At 38.5% G+C, this 14,309-nt stretch overlaps 3 protein-coding genes and 1 long non-coding RNA gene across 20 annotated transcripts in view; 1 reads left to right on the top strand and 3 right to left on the bottom strand.

Moving 5' to 3' along the window:
• RhoGAP19D (Rho GTPase activating protein at 19D) overlaps positions 1–2,034 on the bottom strand; it is a 16,570-nt gene extending 14,536 nt beyond the window's left edge. For all 5 annotated transcript variants that reach the window (XM_076537640.1, XM_076537641.1, XM_076537637.1 and 2 more), the window contains exon 1: positions 1,894–2,034. The gene's annotated coding sequence lies outside the window, so the exon portion shown is untranslated. The remainder of the gene's footprint in view (positions 1–1,893) is intronic.
• LOC105661772 (uncharacterized) overlaps positions 1–9,505 on the top strand; it is a 10,400-nt gene extending 895 nt beyond the window's left edge. The window contains exons 1-9 of one of the 10 annotated variants that reach the window (XR_013040030.1): positions 86–700; positions 1,211–1,455; positions 1,551–3,303; positions 3,375–3,609; positions 3,720–3,857; positions 3,925–4,076; positions 4,174–4,438; positions 4,525–5,704; positions 5,779–9,505. This is a non-coding gene — a long non-coding RNA (uncharacterized LOC105661772). Of the gene's footprint in view, positions 1–85; positions 701–865; positions 1,456–1,550; positions 3,304–3,374; positions 3,610–3,719; positions 3,858–3,924; positions 4,077–4,173; positions 4,439–4,524; positions 5,705–5,778 lie in introns of those variants that run through there. The other 9 variants (XR_013040031.1, XR_013040034.1, XR_013040036.1 and 6 more) reach the window with 9 other exon arrangements.
• Positions 3,292–6,447, bottom strand: LOC100876493 (protein scarlet). Its single transcript, XM_012279202.2, has 14 exons — positions 6,291–6,447; positions 6,173–6,221; positions 5,725–5,774; positions 5,521–5,660; positions 5,293–5,463; positions 4,988–5,226; positions 4,760–4,937; positions 4,659–4,696; positions 4,493–4,601; positions 4,171–4,398; positions 3,945–4,080; positions 3,743–3,848; positions 3,578–3,678; positions 3,292–3,525 (listed from the first exon to the last, which is right to left on the bottom strand). The coding sequence occupies exons 1-14, from the start codon at positions 6,445–6,447 to the stop codon at positions 3,350–3,352; spliced, it is 1,878 nt and encodes a 625-aa protein (XP_012134592.1). The 3' UTR covers positions 3,292–3,349.
• Positions 8,525–14,267, bottom strand: LOC100876602 (eye pigment precursor family transporter white). Of its 4 annotated transcripts, XM_012279301.2 has the most exons (11): positions 13,823–14,267; positions 12,696–12,927; positions 11,741–12,051; positions 11,414–11,612; positions 11,193–11,331; positions 10,616–10,943; positions 10,408–10,539; positions 10,112–10,340; positions 9,399–9,504; positions 9,146–9,317; positions 8,525–8,824 (listed from the first exon to the last, which is right to left on the bottom strand). In XM_012279301.2, exons 1-11 carry the CDS (start codon positions 13,910–13,912, stop codon positions 8,714–8,716), a joined length of 2,049 nt encoding a protein of 682 aa, XP_012134691.1. In that variant the 5' UTR covers positions 13,913–14,267; the 3' UTR covers positions 8,525–8,713. The 4 variants fall into 4 exon arrangements, with proteins under 4 accessions (XP_012134691.1, XP_012134698.1, XP_012134709.1 ...); XM_012279308.2 differs by lacking the exon at positions 8,525–8,824 and having other exon boundaries at positions 9,145–9,255; positions 9,373–9,504; XM_012279319.2 differs by lacking the exon at positions 8,525–8,824 and having other exon boundaries at positions 9,146–9,255; positions 9,380–9,504.
• Between the last annotated feature and the right edge of the window lie 42 nt (positions 14,268–14,309).

Below are 14,309 nucleotides of genomic sequence, written 5' to 3' on the forward strand. Positions count from 1 at the left end.
ATATTTACTGCCATCGACTTAACGATATTATCGATATCGATATCGATAGTCACACCTCCCAGTTGTGGCTGGCGTAATAACGAAAACCACACCGCTCGATATTCGTTACAAACAAATGTTCCAACATTGTCAATATTTTCCGCTCGCTTCCCTCGTAATCTTTCACCCTATGTGCGTAAAAAACAAGGAAATAAACAGTGAAGCAAATACGTTACAGTTTTCCCGATTGTACGGCTGAACGCGCTTGTAATTCTACGCATAATAGACTCTTTTCAAATGCGTATCTAAATATACGCGGCGCAGGTCTAGTATTCGTATCGCGGTTACCAAAATATCAGTTACTCTTAACCTTTTCCGTTTTCTCCGTTACACCTCCGTGAGCCTCGCGTTTTCCAACGATCTCATTTTTTAAAGTGAAATTTCTATGGGCGCGATTCGGCGGCAGAGCATTATGGCCGACTGTCATCCGAGCGTCACGAAAAGTACAAGCGAAAATTATAATAAGTAAATTTCTATCCATAATGAACGGAGAAATTTCACCGTTAACACGTGCCTTTACCACGCAAACGATTTTTCCTTTTCATATTGTTCATGAGGAAAAATTAATTTCACCAATTGATTACTGCGTCGAAAACATTTGATAGATTCGTGGTATCGATAAATCGTTGTTTAACTTAACGATAACAGAAATGCGATAATGGTACGATTAAAAGAAAAAGATAAAATTTTATCCGGGGTATGGCAGGGGCGGGGGGCCCCTGTGATACACCCCTGCGTATTCCGGCTGCGCGCCGCCTAATTGCTCAGTTTTAATCTTAACCCTTCATTGCACAATTTTCTAAATTCTGTAAAATACTTCTACTCTCAGAAGCGATAATAATAGCACACATATTTTCTCACAAATTTATCTACAGAATTGCATGTTTGAAATTCATATTATGGAATTTCATGTTTGACAAGTCACAAGCATGATACATTATTTTATTTTAATAACGGGTTAGTAATTTGCTAAATAATCTGCACTGAAATTGCTGTTTCATTCTGTGAAATACTCATTAAGAGTTACAGAACATCCTGTATGTTTTCCATCTGTTTGGACAACGTGCAAAACAAAAACTTAAGTCCCTATTGTAAATACTGTCATCATATCTGAGATAACGAACAAATCAAAACAAGAATGTATAAGTTGATACATGGTTTAATATTTTAGGAACGTAGGTGTATAAAATCAATTCCTGGAAGTCTCAAAAGGTTTGGAAGGTTTCAAAATCTTGAAGCTCTCAACAGGAAAACAGTTGCAAGCCAAATCGTCATAAGCTTATCCTTATGGCTCATTTTAATCAGACATGCATCTTCTAGATGTGTCTATCAATACATCCATGGTACAAGCTTTATCTATTGGACTAAGAACAATCTTCCAACTGGATATAGCCATTTCTTTCTTATGATGGAAAAGTAATCCTTAAAAAAGATTATATCAGATAACATAATTCAAGATATGATATACATTTCCTAAATAATATTCAACCAAATCATATATTTTCTTTTAGATCAAATTTTTTAAAAACCGATGCCAAGAAGTTAGTGCATGAAACTGAGGAATATTTACTGACTATCAAAGCAATTGATTATTGAAGACAAGTCTCGCGGCAGCGATGACAAATGGTAACACGAGTAGAGGAAGCCTTCTTGACCGCCACGAGTTCACGAGACAACTATGAAAACACATCAAAAGATTCGCAAAACTTTTGAGACTTCCAAGAAACTTTTGAGAGCTGAAACTTTCAAGATTTCCCGGCTCTCGAGACTTTTGGGATTTGAATAAAATTCGAAGTGTTTGAAAGCGGGCGGAAAGCTTGCAAAGCATTCGAATTGGCATCACTAGGTACACACCTCTGATAGGAAGCGTCGCGCATCGGGTGCTTGCAGCGCCTCCGTCGTCGCCGTTGGTCGTGTAACACCAATAAGTTGAATCGTTTCACGAATCTGCACTCGTTGATTTTTCTCGCACCGTGAAAAAGGTCGCTCACCAACGGCTTCGAGCGAGCGAATCGAGAGAAATAGCAGTCAATGCATATTTGGCAAAACACCGTTCGCAACGGATGTCGTTTCGCTGGCCGACGAGAGCCTCTTTCGAAGGCACCATCCTCTTCGATATTCCATTTTCCGAGCTATCCTTTTTACCAATGCGTGTCTCGACGAACGCATGACTCGGGGAACTGCAGACAATTCGTGCACACGACACGATGCGCGCATTGAATTTCTTCGTGCACCGACTACCACGTTCGGACAGCGGTCGTCCGTCTTCCGCAAGCACTTGTGTCAATCGAATCGACGCTTCGATTCGGCTGAGCGATAGGTTAACTCGAACACGTTCGACCGAGTCATCTTAATCGATCGCGCGCTTTAACAATTTCGTCCGATAGCACACGGTGTTCAATCACTTTAACTCGAAGATCTTCTCAGGGAACTGATACTTCACGGTACAACGTGATACGGATATGATACGATACGGCACGATACGACACGACACGATACGGTATAGTAATATGGCTACCTAACAGAATGGAACATAGGTATCGACGGTCCTTCACTTTCTAAGGGTAATCGGTGAAAGTCGAACAACAATATTCTTCCCCGTGGATCACAACGCTTTTCCGCGTTATCGAACGTTTTAATTTTCACCGATTGGAAAAGTGTCACGAAACGCCACTTTCGTGCCCGCCATTACTCCGAACGGTCTTCCTCTTTGCTCATATCCCTCCCTTCTTTCCTAGTCGTTCCTTTTCTTTCTAGCTAGGCCGATCCTCGTCCCCACTCCATTCGTTTACGCTCACTCTCTCCTTTTCAGCCTCGCGTCGGTGACTCCCCTAATCTCGCTGTCACTGCGTTTCCTTATTCGAATATACCTGTCATGACATCTACTGATTAATTGCGTAAGATCAACTCTAAGTGATCTCGAACGATGATAAAACTTTTTACGATATCGATACGGTTCTTATCGAACAGGTAGATGTCGTTGGAAACAAACATGGCTGCCTTTCATAGTTTAACAAATGAATGTTAATTTTTTGGCAAAGAAAATCATTTTACAAATAAATAACGAGGGAAAAACATTGTATATGGAAAAAAAATTTTAGTGCTTCAAGATTTTTTTAAAACTTGCTTGCATTTTAACCTGACGATCGATTTAAATTCCGTATAAATTCCCGCGCTGAGCGGCGCGAAAAGAAGAGTCAATTGAAGATACAAAATGAGTAGGTGAAAGGGAGGAATAAAAAACAATTGGTACTTGATAGTAAAGTAAATACTCTGTATTTGAAATAGATAAGAATATCGATATAAATTCTTATTTCCATCTGCAACGATTCCAGAGACACACATAAGCGAGCAGGTGGAAGATAAAATAAATCACAACCATAAGTACAATGTCCATCCAGAAGTTGGTCTCATCAAAGTCGTAACGCTGTAAAACTTCCAAGCCTTCGGTGATGCACGGCAGTCCCGGATCAATTGTTTTACAAGCTGTAAATATTAATTACTTACACTTATTCTTGTATGCAGTTTTGTTACTTACATATGTTGTGAACATCGTTCCACTGAAGAATGGTGAGTGCTTCGCTAGAATGCAACAACCACGAAATATATTTTACCCATTGAATGTATATCGGCAACGATCTGTAATGTGTAAGTGTTAGTAACTTTATTGTATGTTTTAGGGTCAAAATAAGTTTACGAGTACCCGAGCTTGACGAAGGGTCCCATGGTGATCATGAGAACGTAATCGAACGGTACCAAGTATGCCATGGCTAGTGGTACGTTGTCAAACACCGCTGAGAAGAAGCACCCTGAAACAGGTTATCATCTACACCCTGCTTTTAACTTCCCAAGCTTAGCTCTGCATAACTCTGTTTTTCACTTTAGTAATTAAAGAGAAGGTTTACCACATGCGGTTGATACGTTTATAGTGAATAGAAGTACAAGCAACGACAGTCCAAATGCCTCCACCGTTTCTCGCAGTCCAGCTAACCAATAAATTATCGTGGCGAACAACAATGGCTCCACTATCAGTCCAGGTATCTGAAAGGCAAGAGGATATCGTTTACATCAATCACCTATTTTCATTTACAACCTGATACCGATGAGATTTTACTAATTGAGGAAACTTGCCAGGGAAAGCAATCGAGCCACATAATAGAGATGCACCGAGTACATCCCAGCTCGGTACTCTCTTCGAAGAAGCGGCAGTTCTTGCGGTATCAAAGCTAACGTGGCGTACATCGGAAAGAAAGCGTTCTCGGATACCAAGATGAAGATCACTCCCTGGGTTGCTTGGATCCCTAGTTGGTCGAAGTTCACCGTTCCCACGAAGCAGAGTCCAGCAATTGTTGCGACGCTCTTGAGTTGAACAATGGAACAATTAAATTTAATACAGAATGTAAGTTTCTATTTTATTCTAATAATGATAAGTTACCTTCGCTTATTCGCTTACCACTTTTTGAATTATTCTAAACAACTGTACAGATGGATCTCTCAAGACCTGCAGGAAATCTCGGTACACCAACCAGTAAAGCCGCGAACAATAACGTGATCCTTTTCTTCTGCAGAAAAGCATGGATGAAACGGATGAACCAACAGGAATTTAGTGGGATACTTACGCAACGGCATTTGCGTCGAAAGTTAACCTCTTCGTGGACTAAAATGAAGAAACACAATTGAAGAGATACTGAAGATGAAGAGGAATGAAAATAACATTTACCTCGAAGGAATGCAGCTGCATTTCCCTTTGAAAAATATCATCGATCTCGTTGGAAGCACCGCTAGTTAAGAACACGTTGCATAATTTCCGCGTCGTTGTCTGACCGTCGTTGGAACCAGACACCACCGCGATGAGGAAATCGGCGGGGTTATAATTCCGTGGACACTCGTAACCTTGACTGAAGGTGAAATTAATCGGAGACTATAATTATAACGCTGGTGCACGTACCTCGCGAAAAATTCGATCGCCCCGTCGATCTGTCCAGCGAACACGACTCGTCCATCACCGATCAGTATTATTCGGTTGAAGGATCCAAATATGGCGGAGCTGGGCTGATGTATGGTGCACAGTACCGTTCTTCCTTTGGCCGCAAAACACTTCAGCTGTGTAACCAGACAATTCGCAGAATGAGAGTCCAACCCTGTCGTTGGTTCGTCCAAGAAGAGTATCTTCGGGTCCGTCAATAGCTGAAAAATTAAAATCCGTTTTATAAACGAAAGTAACAAAGAAATGAAACGAGAGGAAAGTATTACTTCCGTGGCAAAGGCCAACCTCTTCCGTTCGCCACCCGACAGCAATTTATCATCGATGCCATTTCCTATTCGCACATCGCGCCTGCCGCCTAAACCAACGTCATTCACCAAGCCATCAATGGTCGCCCGAATATTGCGTACTCTCGTATTTCCATCCAGCTTCATCCGAGCCTGAGAAGTAAAACTAAGTGAACTCTAATCTAACAAATAGAAATTTGAGAAGTTTACCATGAACCATAGGTGTTCGATTACAGTCATCGTTTCTACAAACATGTCTTCTTGGTGCATGTAACCGCTGTTCTGCATCATGTAGGAAGAGTCGACAGGGACGCCGTTCGCTCTTATGTCACCGCGGACGAAGAACTCGGCTGTGAAGGAGAAGGCAATCAGAATTAAGAATGTACAAGATTAAGTATGTATAGGTATACTTACGTCCGGTACGAAAAGCCAACGCCGCCATTAATGAACTTTTACCGGCACCGCTAGATTGGGAAAAGGAGATGAAATAACCTTATATATATGTTCATTTGATTTTGGATGTCGACATATAATTAGTCAACATATTGCATTGAGTTGAACCATATTGCACTGAAGATAGAATTAGTGAAGATGAAATTGATGAAGATAGAATTAATGTGGAGGTTATAGTATATTTCTGAGGGGTACCTGAAGGTGGGAGAACCTAAGCCTTCTTTAATTTTTTACAAATATAGAAAGTGTAGTTGTAAGTCATTGATACAGAGGTCTGAATATTTTTAAATTCTAATCATACAAATTCTCATATACAAATCTTGATTATACAAGTCCACAGAAATGTATAGAAATATTTTTGGTAATTGCAGATTCCTACTATGTCCATCTGAAGATTGTTGAACCTCACCTGGAGCCGATTATAGCCGTCAGGTCTCCAGCCTTCGCCACACCACGCACTGAAATTCGCAAAATTGTACATCGATTCAACTTTAATCTATGACCAGAATATTTAAAGGATCACGCACCGTTATCGATCAACTGTTTGCTCACGGTCTTCCGACCACGATCCAGCGCGAAGACCGACACGTCCCTCCACGAAAGAGTCACGTTCCCCGAATCGATAGATTTTTCCCTTGTAAGATTCATTTCCATGCTAATCGCATTATCGTTTGCCGAAGACATTTTGTTAAAGTCCTAAAGTCCTAAGTGTTAAAGTCCTTGCCTTTATCAAAGTTAGAGTCCTTGTCTTATGTGTTTGATGATCGATCTATTGGTTAACCTATTTTGGAATAATTATGTTATTTGAAAATTATTGGAAGAAAGTCACTAAACGTCAAGTCCTTTCGCGAACGCGATTGTTACTGAATACTATTTGCGCCTCTCGCCACTCACCCTGCCATACAACTCACCGCCATGGCTGCATATCTCCTGTTTCCCCTTGTTCCTTTCAGGTTACTGAACCTTAGGTGACACATCTCTGTTTCATAACTAACGTTCAACGCTTATTCTCAGTTCAAGATCAGTTGATGTAGAAATGTGGGAACTTGGGGTTTCAGGATTTGATGATGTGCAAGTTTGGGATTATGGGAAATTAGGATTTGTAAATTTAGGAATTTGAAAGTTTGGATACTGACAAAATTAGGGTTTGTAAATTTAGAAATTAGGGAGATTGGGGTCCTGAAAGTTTAGGACCTGGATATTTGAGAATTTTGGAATTTAGGGTTTGTCAATTTTGGAAGTATAGAATTCTGAGAGATTAGGGTTTGTAAATTTAAAAATTTCTGAGTGTATAAATTTTGAAATCTAGATCTTGCAGTGTATAAGTTTAGAAGTCCCAAGATTTACAAGTTTAAGCCACAGAAATGTACAAATATGTGAGTGTATAAATTTTGAAATCTAGATCTTCCAATTTACAAAATTTGGAAGTGCCAAGATTTATAAATTAAAGACAGAAATTTGCAAATTTATAAATTATAGATCTTGCAATATAGGACTTGAAAATGTACAAATTTGAAAACTTAGAAATTTGAGAATTTAAGACTTAAAGATTCGTATTTCCCATAAAAAACCTGACCAGCTTCGAACCATCACTCGAGAAACAAAAGACGCAAACGCGTAGGTCGAAGCCACTGGATTAGACATTACCGTAATCGAAGACGGAAACCCTATATACGCTTGGGACAAGGATTTACGTCATACAAATTTCTCGTTGACCGCCGCACCGCATCGTCGATACCTTTTCTTCCTCATAATTCTCTCGCATACATTTCCCAAGGAGAAACAGTCAAACGTATCCACAAATTGCAAGTGATATTTTACCACCGACTATTTTAATCTGCACTGTACAATTTTTATTGGTTTCATTTAACATTTAGCAACATCGATGAGAAAAACGTATCTGTGTTTATTTTCTTTTCTTTTCAATATGCGAGTGTAACGCGGTCGCACGGTATAAGTGACAACCGGTTTGTCAATGATATCGAATAGTCTATAGGAACGATTGTTGAAGGTGTACGCGTACACATAGCTACTGTATGTCATCTGCAAATGCACCGAGACAGGAAATACTGAGGTTATCCTCTTGTTCTCTTTTCTTTACGGTACTCTGTGGTGAATGCGGCTAGAAACAAGCGAAGGATTTTTGTGACTGCTCTTGAGTTAAAAATAGTGGAGAATTAGTATGTTAAGACATATGTGTACTTATGTGTCTGGCAGAAAATAATTTTTGGAAGATTTTGATAGTATGTAATGGAGGCTGAATGAGTTTGTTTCAAATGTCTCTTTCTTGTGAAATTATGGGAATTGTGTGTATTAATAATATTAATGATTTGTATCATCATATACATTAATAAAATTAATAATATATACCATGATGTACATTAATAAAATTAATAATATATACCATGATGTACATTAACAACATTATTAATATATACCATGATGTATATTAATAAAATTAGTAATGTATACTATGATGTACATTAATAAAATTAATAATATATACCACCATATACATTAATAAAACTAATAATATATACCATGATGTATATTAATAAAATTAATAATATATACCATGATATACATTAATAAAATTAATAATATATTAGACTATTCACCAGACTATTCACCACATGAATATAAACATACATCTAATATATAATTTTTTCTTCAGCACTTGAATAATAATTACACTAACTGAAAACGAGTAATCGGGATTTATATGCAGGAGATTCTCACAGGTACTAACAGAAGTCTAGAATCGATTGCATAAATCACCGTTTAATCGAATTATCGTACACATAGAAAGGTTGAGTATATTCGATACGTGGATAAAGCTTGAACTGTAAATATACGAAAAAGATACGATATTCGTTGATCGGTGATCGGCAATCGGAAAGGGCTGGTTGTGCGCGATCTTCGATTCCGTCGAGACGCCGTCAAGGCTCTTTCATCGCTGTTTCGAGTTACGCTGAGTTCTCCAGAGCAGAGCGAGAAACGCCAGGAAACGAAAGGCGACGATTAAGGAGAAAAGACAAATTATGTCTGCATAAAAATGTTCCTGAAATAAAAACAAGTTATCTTAGAAGATTGTCTTAGATGATTGTCTTAGATGATTATCTTAGAAGATTATCTCAGATGATTATCTTAGAAGATTATCTTACAAGATTCTCTTAGAACATTATCTTAGAAAATTATCTTACAAGATTCTCTTAGAACATTATCTTAGAAGATTATCTTAGAGGATTATATTAGAAGATTATCTCAGAAGATTATGTTAGAAGATTATCTTAGAAAATTATCTCAGAAGATTATCTTACAAGATTATCTTAGAAAATTTTTAAATTAAGAAATAAGGTAAAAGGTTCTGAAAAGAACAAACCTCCTTAAAATTAAACATTTGCAAGACCATCCGTCCAGTCTTGGGGCAAGTGGCGTTGCTTCTTGTACACGCAATGAACTCCACTTCTGACCACTGGTTGATGAGAAGAGCTTCGTTGCCGTAGCGAAACCAAGACAAATAGGAAAACCATTCGAAATAGAACGGAACAGATCTGTGACACACACGCGTGCATATTGCGTATAAAAGGTGCAAATACACCCGGATACCTTTTACCTCGAACGTTTACCCTTACGCTGTGTTCAAAAAGAAGCCGCCGAACAATAGAAACGGTATTATCACAGGAGGTCCAACGGATAACGCCATCGACAAGTTGTTGCTGACGCAGGATATCAGGTAGCCTGCAAATAAATTAGCAAGTTAATATTTTGTTTTAAATAAGGTGGGATTTTATTTGAGAGAACTCTGGTTTTCCTTGGGGAAAAATTTGGAAGTTAATTTGTATGTTTAGAGATTTGGGGTATTGGGTGTTTGGGAATGTGGAAATTTAGGGATTTTGTTATTTGGAGATTTAGGAATTTGGGGAGTAGGAAATTTCCACAAATTCCCAGATTTAAAATTCCAAATTCTCCAAATTCCCCATCTCTAAAATTCCAAGTTCCCCAAATTCCCCACTTCCAAAATCCCAAGTTCCCCAAATTTCCAACCTCTAAAACCCCAAGTTCCCCAAATTCCCCCATCTCTAAAATCCCAAGTTTCCCAAATTCTCCATCTCCTAAATCCCAAGTTCCCCAAATTCCCCATCTCTAAAATTCCAAGTTCCCCAAATTCCCCATCTCTAAAATTCCAAGTTTCCCAAATTCCCCATCTCCTAAATCCCAAGTTCCCCAAATTCCCCATCTCTAAAATCCCAATTCCCCAAATTCCCCACCTCTAAAATCCCAAATTCCTCATAACCCAGTTACCAAATTTTTCCTAGGGAAACCAGATGTACTACCAATTGCTTACCAAAAGAGGTGGAAACGTTTGCTACAAGAGCAACAATACCAGCGGCGACGAAAAAGTGATCGATACCAGGGTACAATCCAATCATCGGATAAGCGACGACGGTGAACAGCAACGGTACAGCTACGAAGATCGGTGCTTCCGCCAGCGTTTTACACAAGAAGTAGATGTCGGTGCGATACATACCGTTCCGATGTTCGCGTAAGAATATCGGCAGTTCTGCACAGAAGACCTAAAAAGTAAAACATCGACTCAGTGATGATCTTTTTATCTTCATCATTATGCAGTACAATCCTTACATTGATAACAGCGAAAACGTTCTGAAAGGTCATGTTCGTCAAAAAAATGAACAGAGCACCGTTGATGTTCATAACTCCGTCCTGATCGAGCTGCTGGTTAAAATAAACGACTCCGATGAGCAGGGAGACCATCTACAACAAACAATTATTTACAATTCTCGAAGATAACTATTTTATTAAGGTTATGACTGTTTATTGAGACACCTACGACTGTCTGCAGCAAGCGGACTTTAACCAAGATCGGTTCCTTGATCACGGATAACCAAGATCTCCAGAGGACTGCCCGGAACTGTTCGCACCAGCTGGCTTTGTATGGTGATCGACTCTCGGACTTGGAGTTTTTTAGTGAATCTTCAAACTGGCCGTCTACTGACTCTGCTTCGAGGGCGATCTTCATACCCTGATCGCTTCTTCGGAACGCGTCGCATACTGTGTTTATCGCGTGGCGGCAGGACGCTTCTTCGCCTGGGACTACTGCTAACATTTGGACGAAGTAGTCGGCCGGGTTGTAGTTGCTGGGGCACGCGGCGCCGAGTCTGGAAAGGGTTGATCAATGAGTACATGAGGAATCTTGCATATTGGTGTATATATGGTACATATGGTATATATTACTATATGCATGTACATATGGCACATATTACTATATGTATGTATGCACGTATAGTATATATTACTGTATACATGTATGTATAGTATATATTACTATATGTATGTAAATATACTATATATTGCTATATGTATGTACATATTGTTACTACTACATGCAGTATATTAGATGTCCTTACGATTCGAAAAAAGTGCAAGCTTGCGACGACGTGCCCATGAACGCAACTCTTCCCTCCGCCATCAGCAGGATTTTATCGAACAGGGCGAACAACTCGGACGAGGGTTGATGCAACGTCGCGACGATGGTCTTGCCACGTGCTGCAAGTTCACGTATTTAATTACGTTCTATTTTGCATATCTGCAAATGATGGAGTCAGCGAATCTTTTCAAGGGTCTGTACCCGCTAGTGCCTTCAATACGGAGACCACCTGATGCGCCATGAAGGAATCAAGACCGGAAGTGGGTTCGTCACAGAACATCAATGGCGGATCGGTTAAAACCTCTGAAGCGAAGGACAGCCTCTTCATTTCTCCTCCTGAGAGTCCTTTAATGCGTCCTGGTTGACCGATCACTGTATTTCTACACTTGGTCAACGCCAGCTAACCAAAATAAGAATATATGAATATACAGACACTATACAGTACAAAACTTTTAAGAAGAGTCAAGCACTTTGAAAATCTGTGAATTGTACAATTTACCGTGGTTTACAATTTGATCAGTAACCAACCTCGTTGATCACTCGATTCACTCGATCAATTCGCTGTTCCATAGGAATATGTCGGTCCATTCGAACCATAGCCTGGAATAGTAGATGTTCCTTGACGGTTAGAGTACCAACAAATAGGTCGTCCTGTTGGACGTATGCGGTCCTTGAGGTTAGTATCGTGGAGGAGACTCTTTTGCCGTTTGCAGCCATCACTCCGGAGACAGTTACTCCACGACCTGAGCGAAACGTTAGGGCGTTTAGTAACGTTGTTTTACCGGCTCCTGAGGATCCCATGATCACTAGTAATTCTCCTGGGTAGGCTACTCCACATACTGCAATAAATATATTAATTAATAATTTGCTATTAACTAAGTTATTAAATTAATTATCTTAGAGAGGAAATACAAAACAATGTAATGTACAATATATTAGAATATATAATATATTCAATATATTGTATACAATATATAAACACATGTATATACAATATGTTACATATATAATAATATTGTTTATGAGGTACACAATATATACTATTGTATACAATATATACATGAGGACCAATATATTCAATATATAAATATATTGTAACATATATACATACAATATATTACATATAAAATAATATTATTTATGAAGACCAAAGATTTTGAAACTCATGTTCAAACATTATATGGTGTAAGACCTAAGTATCTGACAATTTATAAATGCATTCAAACTTGAAGAACAAGCTTGAAGACACAATGGTTTATTGCATTGTCTTACATATAAAATAATATTATTTATGAAGACTTGATTTTGAAAATCATATCTAAACATTATGTGATATAAAACCTAAGTATCTACTAACTTAGGAATGCATTCAAACTTGAAGAACAAACTTGAAGACACAATGGTTTATTGCATTGTCTTGTGTAACCCCTGTACACTAATGCACTTGACCAAGTCAAAGCTGACCTTGTCAAGTCAGGCTTACCATCTTTCAACAGATGTCTTTGTTCGACCGGTCTCTTTCCCTTGAATAAGCCATTCCACGTTCTTTCGTTCTTTCTAACAACGTACACGTTCAAATCACTCCAGGTATACGTAATCGATTCGTTTTCCGTATTTCCAATACTGCGGTTCGATGCGTGTGCTGTCACTAACGGAGTTACTGTTTCACCTAACATGGGCTTCAGATTAAACCACGTTTTCGAACTCGTTCCTTCCTAACAAACGTTGCAGCAAATTATTTATAAAACTTGTTAAACGGTGCGTTTAGTTTTTGGGGGGTTGAACATAATTTGGGTCAATTTGGTCAAATTTGGAAACTTTTATGTTGACAGATTTCAGATTTTACAATTTGCAAATTTGACAAAAGGTGCATTATTTAGTATTTGAGGGGTTGAACATAATTTGACCTATTTGCTCAGTTGATCAAATTTGAAAATTTCAACATTGACAGATTTCAGGTTTTACAATTTGCAAATTTGACAAAAGGTGCATTATTTAGTATTTGAGGGGTTGAACATAATTTGACCTATTTGCTAAGTTGATCAAATTTGAAAATTTCAATGTTGACAGATTTCAGATTTTACAATTTGCAAATTTGACAAAAGGTGCATTATTTAGTATTTGAGGGGTTGAACATAATTTGACCTATTTGCTCAGTTGATCAAATTTGAAAATTTCAGTGTTGACAGATTTCAGATTTTACAATTTGCAAATTTGACAAAAGGTGCATTATTTAGTATTTGAGGGGTTGAACATAATTTGAACTATTTGCTCAGTTGATCAAATTTGAAAATTTCAACATTAACAGATTTCAGATTTGACAATTTGCAAATTTAACAATTTGAAAGTTTATAAAGTTGGAAATTGAAAACATGTTTATTTATCTAATCCTGAACCGGGCGTAACCGAGCACGCTTTGCGTAACGTCCCCATCGCAGAATCGTGCACCTTTATCGCGTAATTACAATAAATTTTCCTCCGCGACGTGATTCGCAGCGAAAAGCCATAAAAGAATAAAACGCACAGTGCAAGATTACGCGTCACTGTTTAATCTCTCCACTGCTTCCAATTTTCAACTTTACATTATTTTTACAAGATCTATAATCTTACCGATGAGATCGCATCGTACGAGACCGTTCGTTCATTATTCCCGATAGACACTTTGGAAATTAAGGGTTCGGTTTCTTCCGTAGCCGTCATCTTCTACTTCAGTGTTCGAAAATTACATAAAGTCTTCGATCGGAAAATCGACCTTACTCTTCACTTTTACATGTTTTTATAAAATAACTATAATTTAAACCGATTGAAACTAACGAAAGGTAACGATACGAGTGCACCTTCCCGATTGAGGTGTCTTACGGGAGCTAGCCGCAAACCAAGTACACAACATTCTCGGATTGCTCGTGTCTCTCCTCTCCCACCGTCCGTCACTCCAACTTATGTAATGCGACTCCGCTGATCCGCGAGCTTACCGGACGGCCAATAACGGAATAAGAGAATTCACGTTACGACCTTCGTGTCTGTAATTACGAGATAATCACCGTCGCATCCCTTCTTCGATTTCAAATTACCATACTCGACGGCCACGATTATTTAA

The sequence above is a fragment of the Megachile rotundata genome, chromosome 11, assembly GCF_050947335.1.
Source record: "Megachile rotundata isolate GNS110a chromosome 11, iyMegRotu1, whole genome shotgun sequence".
Taxonomy (NCBI): domain Eukaryota; kingdom Metazoa; phylum Arthropoda; class Insecta; order Hymenoptera; family Megachilidae; genus Megachile; species Megachile rotundata.